The following is a 22,342-nucleotide window of genomic DNA, read 5'->3' on the forward strand; positions in this document are numbered from 1 at the left end:
GATGAATGATATCAAATGCAATAATCACTATTTATAAATTAACGAGTATAAATTAATTATGTTCAAAGGCTTATAGAAGTCCACATATGTAGCCATCATTGATCAATTCAACTTTCATTAATTACATATATTAAGTTGTAATCATCATTGATCAATTCAACTAAACTAGAGAATATACTTCATTCCCTGCATCATATATCTTTGATGCCCCTTTCCTAGTCACAACCTAACAATCATAATAACAATATATTTAGCGTTAAATAAAATTAAATATTTTAATTAAATTTTATTAATACTACTTACTTTTGATAGTTGATGTTAATAACTTCCTCGACAGTAATAGGATTAGCAATAACTGAAATAGCTTCATGAGATAGAACCATGGTTACATCGCGACACGTGGAGCAATGATCAACCACTTTTACTATTACACTCTTGTCAGTACAAGGTGGCGAGTTACCGACACATGTAACGCGTAACGAGTCGCCACATGTAATAGAACCTCCTAGATACGCGATCCGTGCTATAAGGCTACCTGGTGGTGTGGGTACAGAACATGCTGATGCTATAATAATAACAATAATAACAATAATAAAATAATTACGTCTCGATATCAAATAATTATATTAATCAGGCATAACATTTTTTTTTTTGTCTAATAGAATTTAAATAGAAAAAATAAATTAAACTTACGAGGATATTGATCATTGGTATAATAGGCTGTCCCTGGCAAAGCCAAAGCTATGGAGAACAAAGTTGCCACTACACAAATAATGAGAAAAAAAATACTTTTAGCCATTTCTTTTTTCTAAATTTAATTTTTTATTTTCCAACAATCACCACCTTTTTATAGGGGTTATTGACAAAAATATGGCAAAAATTATTAATTATTACTTGAGATATTGTAATTAATAAAGAATTTTGATTATTAGTCAAACATTGGATATCTGAAATAAATATTTTTATCCCTCATTATAATTTGGATTATTTAGTAAATCATTTTATATTTGACTTTTTCATTTACTAAATTGTGAAATGAGTGGAGTGCATTTATTTAAAAATGTAATATATAATACATAAAAATTATATGAAATATATAAATCACAAAGAACTTTTAATTAATGTATGTTAAATCTTAGATTAGATATCTTTACTAAATTTTTTGACTTTGCTTCTTCGTGATTTTCAAAAATAAAAAATAAACTTCTCTTTGTTCTAACTATAAAAAAGAATCTATAGCCAAATTATATATAGTATACTTTTGTATTAAATTTTTTCTTATTAATATAATAAAACAAATATGATATTCTTTTCAAAATAAACAAACAACCAAATATATCAAATAAACTAATACAAAAGACTATTCATTTAACAATTTGATGATCTGCGAAATTAATGTTCGAAATAAATTAAAATATAAGTGATATCAAATATAATATTAGCAAAATTATTCATTTACCAATTGATGATCTACGAAATTAATGTTTGAAATAAATTGAAATATAAGTGATATCAAATATAATATTAGCAAAATTGAAGATGGATGCTTAGATAACTGTGTAAGCATATTAAGAGATATAATTAATAATAAAATAATGAGAAATAAAATAACACTAATTTCTATGTGGAAAAAGATGAAAGAATTGATGTTGAAATGATTTGAATTAATGAACAAGAGGTATAAAGATCAATCAATGAGAAGATACGAGAAATTGATTATAATAAATATTAAAAAAGGTAAAGGTAGATTAAAAAAAAATTTAGGCGCAAGAGTGAAGGTGATTAACAAAATATGATTGAGAATTAGAATAGAAGATCGATGGACAATTGTATGTTGTCGTATACATTGCTAATTTGTTATCTTTTTCCTTTTTTTTTATCGATTATATTTTTTCTTTTTTCTTGACGATAAGAAAAATCGTAGTCGCTAACCTTTTAAGTGCGCAAATGATAAAACTTCGTTCCTATGCAATAGCTTGCAAACCATATAGTAACAGAAAATTTATCAAAAATAACCTTTTTTTTCTACAATAATAGACGTAAAATCCAAGTACATTATATTCACTCGAGGCTTATAATATTATAATAAAAGACTGTTTTCACGATTTAAACTCGTATATCAAATATCTATGGGCCATTATTAGTGGTATATCCCCTTAGCATCTCTTCTTCCCAACATAGCTGATCCGATTGAACTCTCTCTGTTTTTCTAAACAAAAATCTCTTGAAAAACACCAAAATCTGCGAAATCCATGCCAATTCCGATTCAAAATCAAGAAACTAAGCCGAAAAAATTGATTTCCCTATTCATAAAATGTGTAATCATGGCTTTAATCCTCTCCCTTTTCTTGATTTTCCTTCTTTTCCTTGGTTTCGCCGCGCTTGTACTCCTCCACTTCTTAATCACATCAACAGCCTTCCGCCGACGTCATCGACGTCGCCACCACCATCGATTTCCGGCGAACCCAACATCATCGTTTGATTTGCCTTGTGTTAGTTATTGTGGGTCACAGCAATCTGTTAGGGATTGTGCGATTTGCTTGGAGGGATTTAAGGATGGAGAAATTTGCAGGAAATTACCTGATTGTGGACACCTTTTTCATGTGAAATGTGTGGATTCCTGGCTTATTAGGGTTCTGAATTGCCCGATTTGTCGGACCCGGGTTCGGGTTGATTTGGGAAATTCGGGTTCTGTTATCAGTGATGAAGATTGGAAGAGATGGTGGGCTGTTGGTGTTTCAGGGTAGCTGCTTTTTTGCTGAAATTTCTGCATTTTGTGGTTGTAAGTTCTTGAAAAAAAAATCCCTTTTTTAATGCTTTATGTTGAGCATTGTAATGTGTGGTCATTTTAGTTGATTAGTAGTAGCTAAAGATATGATGAAATTGTTTGAATTTATTCAATTAGGTTAGACAATGTTGTCAATGAACCTTGTTTGATAACTGTGCCAGCTTGTGCGTACCGCTGACTGATTGGAATCGGTAATTCCGTCTACCAAGGCTTGGATGGATGGGAAGAAATCCTATAGTGTTTTTGATTCATTGGCTGGCAAAAAGAATCATCTCACTTAAGCAATTGATTTACTATCGTAGTTGTACATAGTATAGTGTGTGCTTGCTCCGATAGGGTACTTCATCCATATTCGATAGGATTGGATTGAAAGATTCGAGTACCATGTGTGCATTAGTTAGCAATGTTGCTCGGATTCTTGAAAAATGTAACTTAGTTCGTAGGATTTGCATATACATTGCATTGAGTTTGGATGGAAAGATTTGAGTACCATGAATGCAGTAGCTAACAATGTTGCTCGGACTCTTAAAAAATGCCACTTAGAGGAACCGACATGAGGGCAAAAGCATTTTTAGATAGACTGAGCAACATATGATTTTTCATTGATGGAGGTAAATTTTGTTGTCATCATTTATCACTTAGGTAGTACCTTTGTCGCGAATGGTATATTGTTTTTACCTCTCAGAGTGTCACGATAGAGTTACAAATGAGAAATATGTAAACATACTATGCGGAGTTACCCAGTATCTTTGTCTGTGCTGTGGGGAGTTACCACAATTCAAGTGGGAATAGTCGAGGTGTAAGCAAGCTACCTGAACATCATCTTATTAAGAGGAAGAGTTTTACACATGTGTATCTCTGCAAGTATTTGTGTTTCGAGATCATGTAAAGATGAGATGCATGGATGTCCTGCTTAGGAGGTGTGAGATGTTGGTCGTTGTGGGCCACTGGGCGTGAGGCAGAGTAGAGGTAGGTCTAAGAAGTATTTACTTATTAGGCTGGATACGATGCAGTTTCAGCTCGCCGAGACATGACCCTTGATAGGAGGGCGTGGAGGTCGAAGATTAGGGTAGAAGGTTAATAGGAAAGGGAGTGTATTTCTTTCAATTCTCAGAGTATTAATGTTCTTCTTCTTGTTGTTTTTCTTTATCTTTAGATTTATATTACTACCTGTTATTCTTTAGCTTTGATATCTTATTTGCTTGTTGTTTTTGCTGCGACCTTTTTATCGACCGTTCAAATGTAGGAGTAAGGCTTTCATACTGTTTCTTGTTTTGTTATCTAAGTGGAATGTCTAGTTGATCGAAACATTTTGATTTACTCTAGGAATTGAACCGAGAAATCACAAAATCGCACACAAACTAGTACAAGTTGGAGGAGCTAACGATTTGCTGATATCAAGAGGAGAAAGATGGAGTGGAAAGATTTTCTTAACGTGGACTTACGGAGGTTTACAACATGAACGGTAGCTTTCTTTTAGTGTAGTTTCTTCCCAAATTACTGATTTGGAGATATGATCATATGTATAAATATAAATGCGTACCCATTCTAGCGGTTTGCATAACATAAAATTTTTGCCTTAAAACTGTGTATTGTACATGAATGAGTTTCGCGCTTTTTCTTGAATGTGTAACTCTGTAATGCATAGTGTCTCTTAATTGAGTAATGCATCTCTGTTGTACAAATGTTTAGTGGGAGAAATGAACATTTAACTGTTCAATCTTTCGTTCAAAGGGCGTGAATGAACCTTCATATCGTTTATTATCAGCTTAGTTTTTTTACGTGCAATCGAGCTCTATTCCTGCAAGTTTGCTTCTTATTTTTATCTGATTTTTCTTCAGTTCTGGCATTTGGTAGTGTATGAACATCTTCTTTGGGCAATAGCTGTGAGTATAATAGCAATATGACAATTTCAGGGTATTTTTGAAATTTCAGTACTTCCTCTATTTTAATTTAATTGGCTCTCCAAATATTATTAGTTACATAAATTGAGATCGATAAAATAATATATATTGGACCTGTGCTGGTACGAAATGTAGCCCTTTACATTTGAATTATTACATGATACACAACATTTTGAGACTCAGGGAGTTGTGGAATTGTTTGGTAGTTGAGGGACAACTTGGAAGGCCCAAGTAAATTTTGGATACAAAAAAATAATGGCAAGATTTTGATGTAAACATTTTCTTGTAAAAAAAAAAAAAAGAGGAAGAAGATTATTGTTGAACACATTGTTGTTTTTTATATGTTAATCCATGCATTGATGAAATATTATTTTTTTAATTTTTTGTATGGAGTAAGTAGGCCAATGATCTAATGCCTTGGAGTATCCAAGTTTTTTAAAATAAAACTTTATGAGGATCTTCATTTTGAGTTGGGGAAATATTTACAAACTATTTTTAAGACATATTTTTGTATTTACTGGCCAATTTTTAGAAATTGACAAATTTTCTTGGTTTTCGTGTGTATCAACCCATGCTTCTGGCATCTTAGAGCACCCAAAGTTTTTCTGAAAAATTTTATAAGATCTTCGTAATGAGTTTGGGAAGCATTGCATATAGTCTCACCATTTTGAGGTATTTTTTTGCATTTACGAGCCATTTTTCGAAATTAGTAGACTTTCTTGGTTATTCATGTGTATTAGTTCATGGATCTGGTGCTATAGAACACCGAAGAACGTTTTTTGGATTTTTTTTTATGACGACCTCTGTAATGAGTTGGAGCACCATTGCATATAGTGCCATCATTTTTGAAAACATATTTTCGCATTTACGAGCCAACTTCTAGGAATTAGCCGACTTTCTTGATTTTTCATGTGTATTAGCAATAGATCTGGCGCCTTCAAAAACCCAATTTTTTTTTCAAAAAATACTTTATGAGGACATTTCTAATGTATAGTTTTAATATTTTTTAAGGCATATTTTCGCATTTATAAGCCAACTTTCAAGAATTAGCCGATCTTTTTTATTTTTCATGTGTATTAGCCCATGGATCTGTAGCCTTGGAGCACCCAAAAACTTTTTGAAAAAACTTTATGAGGACATCCGTAATGAGTTGGAGCACCATTGCATATAGTCCCACCATTTTTAAAAACATATTTTTGCATTTACGAGCCAACTTTTAGGAATTAGCCAATTTTCTTGATTTTTCATGTGTATTAACAATAGCTCTGGCGCCTTGGAAAACCTTTTTTATTTCAAAAAATGTTTTATGAGGACCTCCGTAATGATTTGGGGAAGCATTGCGTATAGTCGCAAGTGTTTTAGGCATATTTTTGCATTTATGAACCAACTTTTAAGAATTAGCCGACTTTTTAATTCTTCGTGCATATTAGGCTATAGATCTGTCGCCTTAGAACACCCGAAAACTTTTTTTATAAAAATTATATGAGGACTTCTGCAATGAGTTGGGGAAGAATTGCGGGTAGTCCCATTATTTTAAAGCATATTTACGCATTACGGGACAACTTATTGGAATTAGCCGACTTTCTTAATATTTCGTGTGGATTAACCCATGGATCCGACACCTTGGAATACCAAATCTTTTTCTTGGAAAAACTGTATGAGGATCTCAGTAATGAATCGGAGAAACGTTGTGTATAGTCTCACCATTTTTTAAGACATGTTTGAATTTACAAGCCATCTTTTAGAAATTAATCGATTTTATTGGGTTTTCGTGTGTATTAGCTCATGGATCTAGTTCCTTGGAATATTCAATTTTTTTTCCTCAAAAATTTTATGAGGAACTCTGTAATGAGTTAAGGAAGCATTGCGTATAGTCTCAACATTTTTAACGAATATTTTTGCATTTATGAACCAAGTTTAGGCATTAATTGTCTTTCTTGATTTTTTCGTGTGTATAAGCCTATAGATCTGGCGCCTTGGAACATTCAAAAATATTTCCTAAACAAACTTTATGAGGACTTTTGTAATGAGTTGTGGAAGCATTGCATTATAACTCCACTATTTTAAGGCACATTTTTGAATTTATATATGAGCCATCTTTTAGGCATTAACTGACACCAAATTTTTTTTCTAAAATTCTTTGATGAGGACCTCCATAATGAGTCAAAGAACTATTGTGTATAGTCCACCATTTTTAAGGTATATTTTTAAATTTATGAGTTAACTTTTAGAAATTAGCCGATTCTTTAGAATTTTCATATGTATTTGTCGATAGATCTGATGTCTTGAAGCATCCAAAATATTTTCTAAAAAAAAATTAATCATTTTTTGAATTGATTAAAATAAAAAGTGAATCACATTGATTAGGACGACGAGAATAACATTTAGCGGTCACTAAATATGAATTTAGGATGTTAATCTTTTGCTGTTAGTCAGTGGAATTTTAAATATATCACGTCACTGTTAAGGCCAAATATTTTTTAGCCTCTACATTATATATGCTATTTTTATTGCATTTAGAGGTCAATATAATGGGGAATTAGAAATTTATTTTTATAGCATTTAGAGGTCAATATAAAGGGGAATTAGAAATTTCTTAGCGTTATATGTTGTATTAGTATATTAATTTTTTAAAATATTATTTAACAACTCTTTTTGTTCAATTTTTTAGCATCATTTGCGATATTCTGGTAAATCAGATTCTTAGTCTTTACGTGATTTATATTGCTTTTTACTTAGAATTTAGAGGTCACACAACATGATTTTAGGTTATTATAGATGATTTTACAAAATTTGGAGTATTTACAAAATATTCATAGGTAAATAATTACGAAAAATAGAGAAAATATTAAATTTCTATTTCTTGACCTATAAACGTTAAAAAAATAGTGTGAATTCTTTATGAACTATGAATATCATTCACTACTTAATTACGAAATGATCCTATAAAATTTTGAGTCAATTTTTTTTGAAATGTATATCTACAAAATATTTATTGGCTAATGCTCATGAAAAACTTATTAAAAAAAAATCATAAACTAATACACAAGAAAAAAACAAGATGATCCTATAGACTTATTTCGTGACTCATAAACTCCAAAAAAAACTGAAACGCTACGAATCTATGAGTATTTTTTATTAGATTCTTACGAATAAATTCACAAAATTTAAGTTCAAATTTAGTAGATCCAACATATTTCAAAAAGTTCATACACTTAACAAATAAAAAATTGAAATAATTCTAAAATTTTATTTCATTATATATAAAAAATAATAATAATAAAAAACTCTAAACCCATAAAACTATGAAAATCATTTTACTAAATTCTCACATAACAAATAATTTTTTGTTAAAAATACACAAATTTCAAACCCAAAAATTCTTATTAATATTATTTACTATGCTCCAAAGTTAAAGTCACTATAGATCTCGAACCCAAAAGTTCTCATTAACATTATTTACTATTCTCCAAAGTTAAAGTCACTATATATATATAAAAAAAAAATATAGCTACCCACAACACTATTATTAAAGCAAAAGAGACAAACGTGGTCCTATGATATTAACATGTTATTTATTTCAAAAGTTTACAAGGTCCTCCTTTTAATTTGGAAATATCTAAATGGATGGTTCACTTCTTCCCTCTTGTCCACAATATATATTGTATTTTAATTTTGTTTTAATAAAAACATTTTGCAATTTGAATATAATAATATTTCATGTTTATAATTTATCTCTTTTAAAATATAATAAAAAATTGAGGGATAAAATCAAATTCTTTTTTTTCAAAAAATTAAATATCATTTTTTTTACATTTTCTATCTGAATTATCAAGTGTTTACGTTTTCTAAACTATCACATAAACTATTTTGAAATATACCCCAAAATTAAACTAATCTAGCTAACATTTTCCCACATACTAAATATTACTCTGTTTGTCTTGACACACTTTTTTTTAATCTGTTTCAAAAAAAAAATAATACATTTCTATATTTAGTGACAATTAAATTTTAGAATGATTGTTTTATCCCTAATAAGATGAGTTATAACCACACAAATATGTATAATTTGTTTTAGACCACAAGTTTCAGAAATTTACTTTAAACTTTTTGTCATATAACCACACAAATATGTATAATTAAATAGTGCAGTGATAAAATGTCATCTATAAAATTTAATATCGTAACAACAATTTCGAATAAAATTAAAATATTTTTGAGATGATTTTACCTTTAAAAAATGAATAAATAAACCTAAGACCATAATAGTCAAAACACTATCAACTCATGTCAATTTTAGGTAATTATATTTTGTAAACTCAACAAAAAGAAAAAGAAAAAAAATAAGATATCCATACTATATTTCCACAATTCCAAAAAGCAAATAGTCAAATTATTACACTATATAATAGGTCCACAATCCACTTCCATTCTTCTTTTCAAATCTTATATTATAACCTCCAACCAAAAAACCTACAAAAATAAATTTTAAAAAATCCAAAAAAAAAAAAAATTTATAAAAATGTATACCGGAGAAAATTCCGACCATATTTCTCAAGAACCAAATAATATATTTCTTCTTGCTAAAATTATCATCAATTCCTTCAAAATTTTTCTATTTTCCACCAAAAAAATTTCATTTTTAATTTTCTTTTTCCTTTCATTTCCACTTTCTTTTTTTCTCTTCTTATTATCCTTCCTAACTTTCCCTTTAAAAAATAGAATTCAACATCTTGAAGAAATATCATTATTTTCATCTATACATGTTGAGTCCAAACATCTATTAGAAGAAGCAAATGAAGAAGCTAAGTCTTTACTATTTTTTAAAATTTTATTTCTCTTTCCTACTTTTTTACTCTCCCTTTTTACCGCGGTTACCGCGGTAAATGTCGCTTTTTCCGTATGTTCCAACGGAAAACCGGCTATCCAAACGGTTTTTACCGCAGTAAAAGCTGTTTGGATACGGGTCGGGGCTACTACGATGTGTATTTACGTGATTATGCTCGCGTGTATCGTCGTGCCCGGGATGCTCGTGGCGTTTCTCGAGACCCGCCCGTTTGTTCGGGTGGTTGTTGAGGTTATCGGGTCGGGTTTGGAGCTCCATATGATGGCGGTTACTAGCTTGGCGCTCGTGGTATCGGTCAACGAAGGAATGTATGGGTTGGATGCTATTCGGGTCGGGTCGAGTTTGATGGAGGGTAAACGGGTATGCGGGTGGGTTTTATCCGGGTTATTTGTTTTGTTTTCGAATTTGGTTCGTGGCACGATGGAAATATCGATGGCGATGGCGATGGACGGTTCGGATTTCAAGAGGATTGAATCAACGGTTGTGATTAACTTGTTGTGGGATAATGTGGTTTGGATTTTTTTGTATGGTTTGATGATTCAATGGAGCTTTATTGTTACAACGGTTTTTTACTTTGATCTAAAAAAAAGAGATTCAATAAAAAGTGATAGAGATAGTGAAATTAGTTTAGTCTAAAAAAAATATATTTGTATGTAGTATTGTTATAGTTAGTATAAGATGTAGGATTCGTATTTACGACGTAAACAAGTCGGATATTGAATATGATTTTTATAAATTTAAAAGTTTGAAATTCTATCATAGTTCATTTAGTTTATCGAGTTCGAGATATGCAACAATAACTATTTTGTAGGCAAGTGAATTCCAGATTAAACTCTGGATCTACTCATTTCAGCTTTAGAAGATCGATTGGGAGATGAATTTCAATGTTGAAGACAAAAGCCAAGTTTTCTTTTCGTCTATTAAATATTTTAGTATTGTACCAAGTTCAATGAAGGCATAAATTCAAATAAATACATAAATTTATATAATATTTGTCTTCCATATAATAATCGAAATTTCTTCATTTTTATTTTGCGAGTTCAAAGTTAGGTCCTTTATTATTGTGCCTTTGTCATTCTTGTGTCTTTAGAACATGTCCTACGTTGTTTCAAAATAAAAGTAAGAATTTTAAAATGATTTTTAACAAAAAAAGTAAAAAAAAAAAAAAACTTTTAACCATTTTTATTGGATTTTGTTCCAAATATTTTTGGTTCCAAAATTCTTTTAAGAGAATCATATTCTCTCGTGATAAAAAGTTAGTCATGTCTACTTTAAAATATGTATGGGAATAATATTATGACTCTGTAATAAAGAGTTCTCATTCACTTTTCATAGCTCGAAATTCAAGAATATCATTAAAAAATTTGAATTTTAATTATTTTTCTTAATTATGAACTTCTCAAATTGTGTGTTTTTTTTTTTTTTTTAAAGTGTGTATTTGTATAAAATTCTATGCAAATTTAATTTCGTGATTTCAGTGGATAATAATTTGAGAAAACAATCTTCAATTGTATCACGTATCAAATTTATACAAATGCATGCATATACTACATATAGTAAATTTTAAATTGAACCAAAATGACACTCAATTATTATCTCTTTTTTATTAAATACATGAACATGTCCTTAAATTGACATTATTTTTTATATAAATATATGACGATAAATAGGTTAATATACAAAAAAGTGATGGTGGCCAAATCAAATAAAAAGAATTTAAGTAAATAAATTGAAAAATTATTTAAAATAATATCAGATAAATTAAAATGAAGAAAATCAATAACAAAAAAAAAAACTGGATTAACACTTTTCAAACTAACTAATAAAAAATATATGAATATATATATAAAAAAATTGTATCAGTACATCGAATTTCAACTTAATTTAGAACATATAAAGCAATGGCACCATAAATTAATTATCCTCAACTAGTTAGTTAAGCTTGAGTTGTTATAATTAGGACATCTTAATTTCTCTTACTAATTATATTTTGTGCAAAAATAGAATAATTTTTTAATTACAAATAATAAAAGAAATTTAAGTTCCAAATCATACATTTTTATTCAATAAGTTCTCAATATTTTTTGGAAAAAAATTCTAAATAATAAAGTAAAAGAAAATTGAGTAAATTATACTTAGCAAAGTCTATACAATCATAAAAGTATATAAAAATTTCAAACTTATAACTCTTCATTTGGAAAATTACCTACTCAATTAGCTTAATCAATGGTGCTTGGGGTAAAATAACTATCATTCAAGTCATGAAAGATTTACCATTATTTTAGCCACTAAATTTATAAATAGTATTATTTTTGTGAACCTTTTTTTGGGCAAATGGAGACTTTTGAAAAGTAAAAAAAAAGGACAACACTAAAAGATTTTTCTTAAGAAGTAATATATACTTTTTTGCAATGAAATCCTTGTAGTTATGAACTTCCATTGTATATACATGAACTCTACAAGTAAAACTCCAATTTAGTTGTTTTAAATTATTAAGCTTTTAAAAATAGACAATTATGTGATTAAGTTTACCCTAGAGTTGTGGTAAATAAATAACTTTCAAATGATTCTGTGTTGTAGCGAGTCTCGAAATAGGTCATATATGTGTAGATATTAATTTTTAAATATCTTTTTTCAAGAAATTATTATTTATTTTAGCTTTATTTATCGTTGTTATACTTTCACTTTCATTTGATTTATATTATTAGTTGTTTATTATTATTGTATCATCTTTCACTTTAATCGCGGATACTTAGCTATTTATTTTCTTGTCATTATAATTGTTTTCTTGTTTATCATTAGTGTAATCTATTACCATTAACATCTTCATTATTATTGCTACCCTTATCATCATAATACTAATTAATATTGTTTTGCTCCCAATTTTAAAAAAGTTGAAAAGCTAAAAAGGAATAATAAGAGAAATCAAGGGGCCTTAAGAGAAATCCTAAAGGACATGCACATGGGCCAAATTGACAACAAAACAAAGACAAGAGCCTAATTCTAAGGACTTAGACTTTAGCCCATTAATATTAATTTGAATAATACAAAACATTATTCAAATTCTACCATCAAACCCTAATGAGAATTATCAAGATAAATAAAAGTAAAAATTACATAAATATGTGGATATAGCTTATGGAACGTCTCCGAGAGGGAAGGGATGTATCCAAGTGTAGTTGATAGGGTTGTATTCGAGATAAAAGAAATGAACTTCAATCTAACTGTTCGAAGCTCACATTGAAGCTTTGACTAAATCTGAATCGCGCACTACTGGATCCATTCGCAGATGGCTCTCTCAATAGGACATGAACAATTTCTTATTGTATGAAAGATTCAAGAATTCTGAAAATAATTGATGTTATATGGGCTATTAATTAAGTATTTCACCTAGCATGTTTGATTTATTTAAGGGAAAATGCACAAGTACCCCTTAAACCATGTCCGAAATTTCAGAGACACATCTTAACTAAACTAAGGTTTTATTATCCCCTAAACTTATTCTTTTTGTAATTTTGTACACCTTTTGTCTTACATGGCACACTCCGTGACTCCACGCAATCGATACACGTGAGAGATAGTTGGATGCAACATAAGCCAAAAAGGTGCACAAAATTATAAAAAAATAAAAATTCAGGGGATACTAAAACCTTAGATTAATTAAAGTATGTCTTTGAGATTTCGATCATAGTCTAGAGAGGTACTTATACATTTTCCCTTACATAAACACGAACCAAAGCACACGATCGCAAGACTAAGAGATATTGACAAACTTAATTATATTTCTAAAATCAAATTTGAACATGGTTAGAGTAATCTAATCTGAAATAAAGCTTTTTCTTTTGCCATAAATATTGACCTATTACAAATTTACATAATCAACTTGAGCTAGACTCAATTTTTTTTTTTTTACAAATAATAGAGATTTAATCAACTGAAGCTGACAAATCTCATTGAGAAGTACATAGTCATAATCGACACAAATTGATGACTCGTTCATATAATCGGACTTAGCTTTCTTGAAAAAAAATAACAATTACAACGATCGATCTCGATTAATTTATATCATCAATAATTAATGGTAAATTATATATCTTGCTATATTCAATACTTTCTTGTAATTCAACTACCTCTTCTTCCCCTTTTTCTTTCTTACAATTAAAATATAAAACTGTATAATTAACTAACTCAAACACCTTCAATAAACAAGAACCACTAACCAAAATAAACATTGAATTTTTCTTGTTAACACTCCATTTCTTAATAATAATTTGAGTACCCCAAAAAATAATTAAAGCCAATAAATTGAACACAATATTTAAAATAAACCCTTTCATCTCATTTCCCTTAATTATTTTTCTAGCTTTTCCAAGAGCCATAACTCCATAATTACCTTCTTCAACAATTGAAACCACTAAGGCCATTACCCAAACGATCGATAAATAGAGATAAATAATATACGCGATTATCGCGAAAATAATAACCATTGAAAAATCATATAAGTTAGAGGTAGCTAAAAAAGGAGTTGCCATGGAAAAACAAAAGAAAAAATATCCAATAACAATAATTGTGGTGTAAAACATTGTGAAAATAAGCCTTTTGCATGATTTTAAAATCTTGATACCTAAATCTTTGAAATTTAAAGTTTCATTGTAGTATGATATAGAAGAAATTAAAATTATTGTGTTGGTGGAGAAAATTGAGATGAATAAATAGGAAAAAATTAATGAAAAATCAATGGCTAAAACAAGTTTTAAATTTTTGTTAATACTAGAAAGTAGATTACTTAGTGAAGAACCATTTATACTAGAAATAGGAATGAAAGATTCTTTGATAAATATATCTCTTAACAAAGAATCAGAGGTGAATTTGAAAAATAAAAAAAATATTGAGGTGAAAAGAAGATAAAAAATGGTAATTAATCCCATGATTTTTCCATTTTTTGGAATAAGTTGAATGGATTCTTTTAAAATTCTCACAAAACCAAAAAACTTGCAAAAAAATTCCATTTTTTCTTGATTTTTTTTTGGATAGTATGATTTGAGGAGATCTAGATAGTGAGTTTGGATTTTTGTACTTTTAATTCAAAATCCATATATAATATAAGCATTTGAGTTTTGAAAGTTTAAAGCTTTTTGAAGTTGTCAATGGAAGTAGAATTATGTTGTTTTATTTTATTTATATGAGGTCTTTGTTTGAAGTAGTCCTACTCTAGGCTGATTTATGTAAATATCTTTATATAAAGTTATTATATGAAATTTATCTTTATTTTAAAAAAGTTGTATGAATATAACATTAAAGAGAATAATTTCTAATTTGTTCTTATCATTTGTTTTTGGGAAAATGCATAAATATTCTCCTAGTTTATAATCGAAATTTACGAGACACATCTGAATTATTTTAAGTAACTATTACCCTCCTGAACTTGTTTTTTTTTTGTTATTTTGTGCACCTTTTTGGTTTGCGTAACATTCAAATATATCTCACACGCCTCAATAGCATGGGGTCACAGAGTGTGTCACATAAGACAATAGATGTATAAAATTATTTAAAAAATAGATTCATTGAGGATATTAGGACTTTAGTTTAGTCAATGTGTCTGCCAGATTTTAATCTTAGCCTAGAGGTACTTGTGCATTTTTCTTTTATTTTATCAAACTCTCAAAAATTATTTATTTTGAAGAGTGCATTTTGTGAGTAACATTTTCAAAAAAGATAAAATGAATACTTTTCTTAAGCCAAATTTTATAACATCAGAAAAATTGTTTCTACTGTTATTTATGCGTTTAATAGACTTTTTTTTATTATAGACTTAAATCTCTTGAAAATTAAATTAATTGTGATTAAGACAACACCAACTACGAAAAGGTCAAAAGATTATAGTCATTAGTCAATTATAGTAATTTCTAGGAAATAAACATTCATTTATCAATTAAATATATCAATCTTGTTTGACAAGTTCCTTGAGGGAACTTATTATATACGAACTAAATTTGACATTTTCATACAAATTTTGAGGTGGGAATTGATTGAAAATAATATATTTTTCTATATTAAATTAAAATTTAGTTACATATATATTATTATTTTCAAACTTCAATAGTAGAATTACATTGAGTTTTGAAATTAAAGTTTAATTTTTAACATCATTGAATGATTTCTTTGAATTTAAGGGCGGTTGTGGTGCTACTTCTATATAAATAGTGAATTTGATCAGAAATTTGGTCAAAATCTAAAAGTCTATAATAAATTGATCATTTTTTTTATTTTTAATTAAAAAAATATTAAAATTAAAAAAGTAAAATTATTTTAAAATATATAATAACATAATGTGAAAGAAATATATAATTTTACCATTCCAATCAAATTTTGGCCAAATTTTTGTTTCCATTATCTTTTTTCTTTCGACAAATATTATGGGAAGACTTAAAAAAGAAAATTCAAAAGCGCGTTAAAGGGGAATAGATTAAATGGATTTATATTTTTATATTACATAATTTTATATTTTGTAAAAAAAAATATTTTCCGTTAAAAAGAAAGAAAAATAACTTCTCTAATATATAAGCAAAATTATTTTTCTTATAACGATCTTTCATATTACATGTTTCAGATAATATTTTTACATTATTAGTATTAATATCTCTAGTACTCAAAATATTAATCAAAGCACTTCCCAACTTTCTGATAATATTAATTAAATAACTATATTCTTCACGAAAACTTACATTATATATAGAGATAAGTAAAAGAAAAATTTTGAAAAAATATAATATATGTATATTTATTTTTATACTTTAATTTGACTTAATAAAAATTAAATTCCGTTATTACGTGAAATTTTTTATTTTTGCAAGAATATATTTTCCGTTAAAAAAAAAATTAACTTCTCTTAAGTGGAATCATTTTTCTTGGGTCTTTTAACTTTTTATTTCTCATATAACTTGCTTCAACTAATTATATAATATTATTAATCATATGAAAGAAATACATTATATATATACACAAGTAAAAGTAAGTAAATTATGTAACATATTTTATATTATAACCCATTAATTTCTTCACATGCATATTTTTTATACTTGACTTTCACTAATTAAAATTATACCCCCTTTATTATATAATATTAAATATACAAAGATGGAGTTAATTCATAGAATAGTGAAAGTTCCATAGAGAAGTACGAGGGATAAGACACACATATCTCATAAACTATGATGTTAAAATTTTAGATACGTATTTTAATTAGATTAAGATTTTATTATTTTAATTTTTTTAAGAATATTTTTTAATTTATTTAGTATACTATGATAATTCTATCATATTAAGACGCGTAAAAAATATTAAAATTTTGAACGATTAAAAAGATGTACAAAATTTAAAATGATGTAAGATTTTGACCAACTTATAAATTAAGATTTCAATTCATAGAATTGTAAAATGTGTTGACTCAGTACACATTTTAATATTTTTATTAATTTAATAAACTTGAATGGAGTTTTATGATACCAATAAATTAATAATATCTCACCAATCAAACATATAGAAAAGCAATATAAATAGCAAGCTCATCATTCTATAGTTGAATCCAAACAAAAAAAACTAGACTCATAAAATTATCAATGGAGTTTAATCATATTTTTGGATTTCTCTCAATTCTCAAAGAATCCCTTCAATTAATTCCAAAAAATGGAAAACTATTTGCATTAACATGTTTTCTTAATATTCTATTTTCTTCCACCCTTTTATCAATTTTGAATTTTGAACTTAAATTCTTGTTCCATGATATTATTTTAAAGGCATCAATTTTATCTACTTCAATTGATGATACCTTTAAAGTCATGAAAATTTTTGCTGATATTAAGGAGGATTTTAGAATTATTCTAATTATATATGTTGCAATTATCATTAGTCTATCTTTAATCTCTTTTCTATACATAATTGCAACAATTATATTATCATATAATATCAATATTTCTCTCAAAGAACTTGTTTTAAAAATCTCAAAGGCATTTAAATATGCATTTATAACTAGATTATACACAAACATGTTAGGTATTGGTTACTTTTTTATTGTTTTGTTTTTATTAAGTCCTATTTTTGTTTCATCTAGCAATATTTTCCTTTTCTCTATAGGAATTTTTGTTGGAATAATATCTTTCCTATTTTTTCTATATTTATCAATTGTTTGGATATTGGCTTTAGTTATTTCAGTAATTGAAGAAGATTGTTATGGAATTAAAGCCATAGCTAAAGGTGGAAGACTCATTAAGGGGAATAGATTAAATGGATTTATGTTAAATATTTCATTTTCTATAATTTCATCATCCTTGTTCCTATGTTTTATGAAGATTAATAAACCAAATAAAGGGGTAATTAACCAGATAATTATGTCTATATTTCTGGTAATTATTTCTTCTTTGTTTAATTTATTGTTATTAGTGGCATATACTGTGTTATACTCTCATTGCAAGAAGAACCATGGAGAAGAGGAAGTTGAATTGGATGGGAGTTTTGAGTATAGCAAAGTATAAAAGAGGAAAATTCGTAATTACAGTTCGGTTCGAGTTTTAGGAATGAAGACATCTTTGTTTGGGATCGTATCGAGCAATTTCCTCTCATACTGCACCAATAAGCATTAGTCAATGAAGTGGATTTCAGATATCAGATGGTTATATATAATTTGTATATCATTTTCTTAGTAGTGCTTGATGCATATCAATTTTGCTCTCTTTTGTCTTTTTCTTTTTATGTATTGTGTTGGGATAAATGTTGTTATAACAATTACTCTCTTGTTCAAATTATTTGTCATTTTTTTTATAGAGTCAATTTATATAAATTTTGATATATATTATTGCAATTTGATAGTATTTTATGTGTAGCTTTCAAACACCTCAATTCTAAATTAGTTAAACTGATATTCGAAAAATAAAATATAACAAGTATTCAAGAACGCGGAATTATATCAATAATAAATGGTGTAGGGACTCTTAATCTTGACTTGGTCATATAATCAATAATGTAGTACTTCAGTCTTCTCCTTTTGAAAAGTCCAAAATTAAAATTAAGCAAGTCAAAGCATAATATTTAATTTTTTAAAAAAAGAGAGATGGAATGATTAAGGTCGATAAAAACAATTCGATAAATTTAATAGATAATTTTCTTAATAATTATATAAATCGAACCTATTTAAATTTATACATGATTGTTGATATTTTTGACTGAACCAATTATTTTCTTAATGTCGATTAATATCAACAATGACAACGTCTATCAAATATTATCTTTTAGAGCAAATAATTAAAATTATTTCTTTCACTTTTGTTAGAGCAAAATTATGTGAACTATTTGTATAACAGAAGATATATTAGCTCTAAATATAAAAGTAAATAGATATATCAAATCCTTTTCTCTATTTGAAATATTATATCTTGAGGTATAATTGATGTGTGTTTGTAGTCCAACGGTTAGGATAAATGATTTTCGAGCAATAGACTTGGGTTTGACTCTCGGTAGACACATTTTTATAGGATTCTTTTTTCCATAAACAATCTTTTCTACATTTGTTTAGCATGCAAAAATGAGGGGTTTAAATTTCTTTTTTCCATAAACAATCTTTTCTACATTTGTTATAGCACACAAAAATCGACAAAAATGGGAAATTTAACTGCTTCGGGACTCGTTTAACCTTGAAAATGAATCGTTTTGACCGTCTAGGCCAATTGGGTCTATAACTAAGGTATTAACGGATATCCATTAAAAATTTGGGAAAAAATGACGTCGCAATTCTGGATCACCAAAAATGATGGTGAACTATAGCACACAAAATCGATAAAATGAGGGGTTTACCTACTCCGGGACTCGTTTGACCTTGAAAATGGGTCATTTAGGCCGTCTGGGTTAGCTTAACTGGGTCCATAGCAAAGTATGAGCGGAGGTTCATGAGAAATTTTGAAAATGACGTCGAAATTCTAGATCACTAAAAAAGATGGTAATCTATAGAATATGAAAATCGGCAAAATGGAAGGTTTACCTGCTTCGGGGCACGTTGACCTTGAAAATGGGCCAACTAGATAAATAGCTAAGGTCTTAATGAACGTCTATGAAAATTTTGGGCAAAAGTGACATTAGAATTCCGGATCACCAAAAATATATGGACTATAGCACACGAAAATTGACAAAATGGGGGTTAATACCGTATACATGCTCTGGGGCTCATTTGACCTTGGAATGGGTCGTTTTGGCTGTCAGGGCCAATTGGGTCCACAACTACCGTCAAAACAGTCATCTACAAAAAAAATTGGGCAAAAATAACATCGAAATTTAGGATCACCAAAATCCATTGACTATAGTACACAAAAATTGACAAAATGGGGAGTTTACTTACTCTAGGGATTGTTTGACCTTGAAAATTGATCGTTTTGGCCGTTAGGGCGAACTGGGTCCACAACTAAGGTCTAAAAATGTCCATGAAAAATTTCAGCAAAAATGACGTCGAAATTCTAGATCACCAAACATCCATGGACTATAGCATACAAAAATTAAAAAATGGGGGGTTTCACTGCTCCATGGCTCGTTTGACATTGAAAATGGGCTGGTTTGGTCGTCTGGACAAATACGGTCCATAGTTAAGGTATTAAAGGACGTCCATGAAAACATTTAGAAAAACTGACGTCCGAATTCTTGATCACCAAATAAGATGAACTTATAGCACACGAAAATCAATAAAATATGGGGTTTACCTGCTCCGAGGCTCGTTTGACTTTGAAAATGAGTCGTTTTGACCGTGAGGACCAACTAGGTCCACAAATAAGGTCTTAATGAACATCCATGAAAAATTTGGGCAAAAATAACGTCGAAATTTTGAATCACCAAAAATCCATGGACTATAGTACACGAAATCGACAAAATGGGAGATTTACATGCTCCGGCTCGTTTGACCTTGAAAATGTTGTTTTAGCCATCGCGGCCAGCTAAGTCTATATCTACTGTCTTAACGGACGTCCATGAGAAATTTGGACAAAAATGATGTAAGAATTCTAGATCACCAAAAATCCATGGACTATAACATACAAAAATTGGCAAAATGGAGGTTTGCCTACTCCGGGGTTCGTTTGACCTTGAAAATCGATTGTTTTAATAGTCAAGGATAACTGAGTCTATATCTAAGGTCTTAACGAACGTCCATGAAAAATTTTGGCAAAAATAACGTTGGAATACTTGATAACCAAAAATCCATGGACTATACAACACAAGAAAATCGACAAAATAGGGGGTTTACTTGCTTCGGAGCTCTTTTAACCTTGAAAATTGATCGTAGGACCAACTGGGTCCACAACTAAGGTCTTAACGGACCCTGTGAAAAATTTCGATAAAATGACCTCAGAGTTCTAAATCACCAAAAATTCAAGGACTATATTAATTATTAATTAAGAAATAATCATTGCATTACTAATGGTCTACTTATAATACTAATTTCTATATTATGATTCTCATATTATTAAGTTTTGCATAACTAATATTTGAATTAAACGATTTGAGAGTTTATGTTTCACATATTAGCCGTGTAAATTTAGTTGATGTCAAATGATTTGGTGCTTGTACAACTGTCTTTTGATAGTTTTAGATGTAAATTTAGTAGGTGTTTGGTACGAAAGAAAATGTCTTTTAGGACAATAAGTTATTTTTTTTTAAAGTTCGGTATGTATATCTACATATTATTTTAAAAACATATTTTTATATAATTGAGATAAATATTATGGGAAGTGGAGTGGGTGTGTGGGGTGTGGAGTACTGGTGGGGATGAGGCTAGGTTTAGGGTTGTTCATGGTTATGGTTATAAAATCAAATTGAACCGCAATACGAATCAAAACAATTTTAAAAATCGATATTTGATTTGATTTGGTTAGGATTGGTTTTAAATTTTGAAAAATCAATAGTATTTGGTTTGGTTTTACTAAAAAATAACCGCAAAAATAAGCAAATCGAACCACAAAGTTATATATATAATTTTTTTATAATTATTTATAAATAAAATATACGTATTAAGTCTAAATTCCTCAATATTCATTACCTTAAAGATCACATTTTCTCTATTCTTTATAAAGTTTTCTAACGCAACATTAAATAATTTAAAGCCCAAGCTAAAGAAGATGGTAATTGATTAGTTTTGACTATGAAATATTGATTGTTTTTTTAAAAGTAATTTCTCAATATTTTAAGGTGTAATTCTATTGAAAAGTTTATTGATAAGATGTTAGAGATCTCCTCCATATACACCTTTTGATATCAACAATTTTCTCAATTTTGTTTGCAATTTCTTGCAATGAAATATATATTTCACCCCTTAACTCCACTTATATTAAGCAAGCTAAAGAAATATTTATGTCTCTTGATCCATCTAAGCTTCTGGATCCTCCAATGCCATCCTATAGTTTTTCCATATACCATCGCGATATATTTGAAAAATCAAACTTCAAGGATTATGACTCGTTGTTTGAAAGTAGACTTGCTCGATTTCATGCTAGAGCAAGTTATTTAGCTTCAATGTTTGAAGACCAAAGTTTGCAATTATTACACTTACAAATATGAATTCCCTAAAAATCTTTGTTTTCCCTCATTGTTCTCATTAAATTTAACAATAGTATATTTTTAAAAAAATATTAGAAGGAAAACAAAAGTAATCAAATTTGAACATTTTAAATGACTAGACTGCTCAATATTATAATTTTTTTAAAAACTATTTAAACCTATTCACGTTGATTGTGATGGAATGGTTGAAATACATTCATTTTTGACCAAATTTTA

General features: G+C 28.5%; 4 protein-coding genes and 1 long non-coding RNA gene across 5 annotated transcripts; 3 read left to right on the forward strand and 2 right to left on the reverse strand.

Moving 5' to 3' along the window:
- Positions 1–299: 299 nt before the first annotated feature.
- On the reverse strand, positions 300–799 carry LOC107024715 (putative EG45-like domain containing protein 1). The gene is made up of 2 exons (XM_027918240.1): positions 694–799; positions 300–565 (listed from the first exon to the last, which is right to left on the reverse strand). Exons 1-2 carry the CDS (start codon positions 797–799, stop codon positions 300–302), a joined length of 372 nt encoding a protein of 123 aa, XP_027774041.1.
- A 1,312-nt stretch (positions 800–2,111) lies between these two features.
- LOC107024348 lies at positions 2,112–4,555 on the forward strand. Its single transcript, XR_003579122.1, has 2 exons — positions 2,112–2,782; positions 4,115–4,555. It is a non-coding gene; the product is annotated as an uncharacterized LOC107024348 (long non-coding RNA).
- A 4,576-nt stretch (positions 4,556–9,131) lies between these two features.
- Positions 9,132–10,352, forward strand: LOC107024531. The gene has a single exon (XM_015225519.2). It carries the CDS (start codon positions 9,215–9,217, stop codon positions 10,172–10,174), a length of 960 nt encoding a protein of 319 aa, XP_015081005.1. The 5' UTR covers positions 9,132–9,214; the 3' UTR covers positions 10,175–10,352.
- Positions 10,353–13,547: 3,195 nt separating this feature from the next.
- On the reverse strand, positions 13,548–14,652 carry LOC107024716. Its single transcript, XM_015225701.2, has one exon. The coding sequence runs from the start codon at positions 14,545–14,547 to the stop codon at positions 13,594–13,596; it is 954 nt and encodes a 317-aa protein (XP_015081187.2). The 5' UTR covers positions 14,548–14,652; the 3' UTR covers positions 13,548–13,593.
- A 2,481-nt stretch (positions 14,653–17,133) lies between these two features.
- On the forward strand, positions 17,134–18,339 carry LOC114077930. The gene has a single exon (XM_027918329.1). It carries the CDS (start codon positions 17,158–17,160, stop codon positions 18,067–18,069), a length of 912 nt encoding a protein of 303 aa, XP_027774130.1. The 5' UTR covers positions 17,134–17,157; the 3' UTR covers positions 18,070–18,339.
- The last annotated feature ends 4,003 nt before the right edge of the window (positions 18,340–22,342 follow it).

The sequence above is a fragment of the Solanum pennellii genome, chromosome 7, assembly GCF_001406875.1.
Source record: "Solanum pennellii chromosome 7, SPENNV200".
NCBI classification, from domain to species: Eukaryota; Viridiplantae; Streptophyta; class Magnoliopsida; order Solanales; family Solanaceae; genus Solanum; species Solanum pennellii.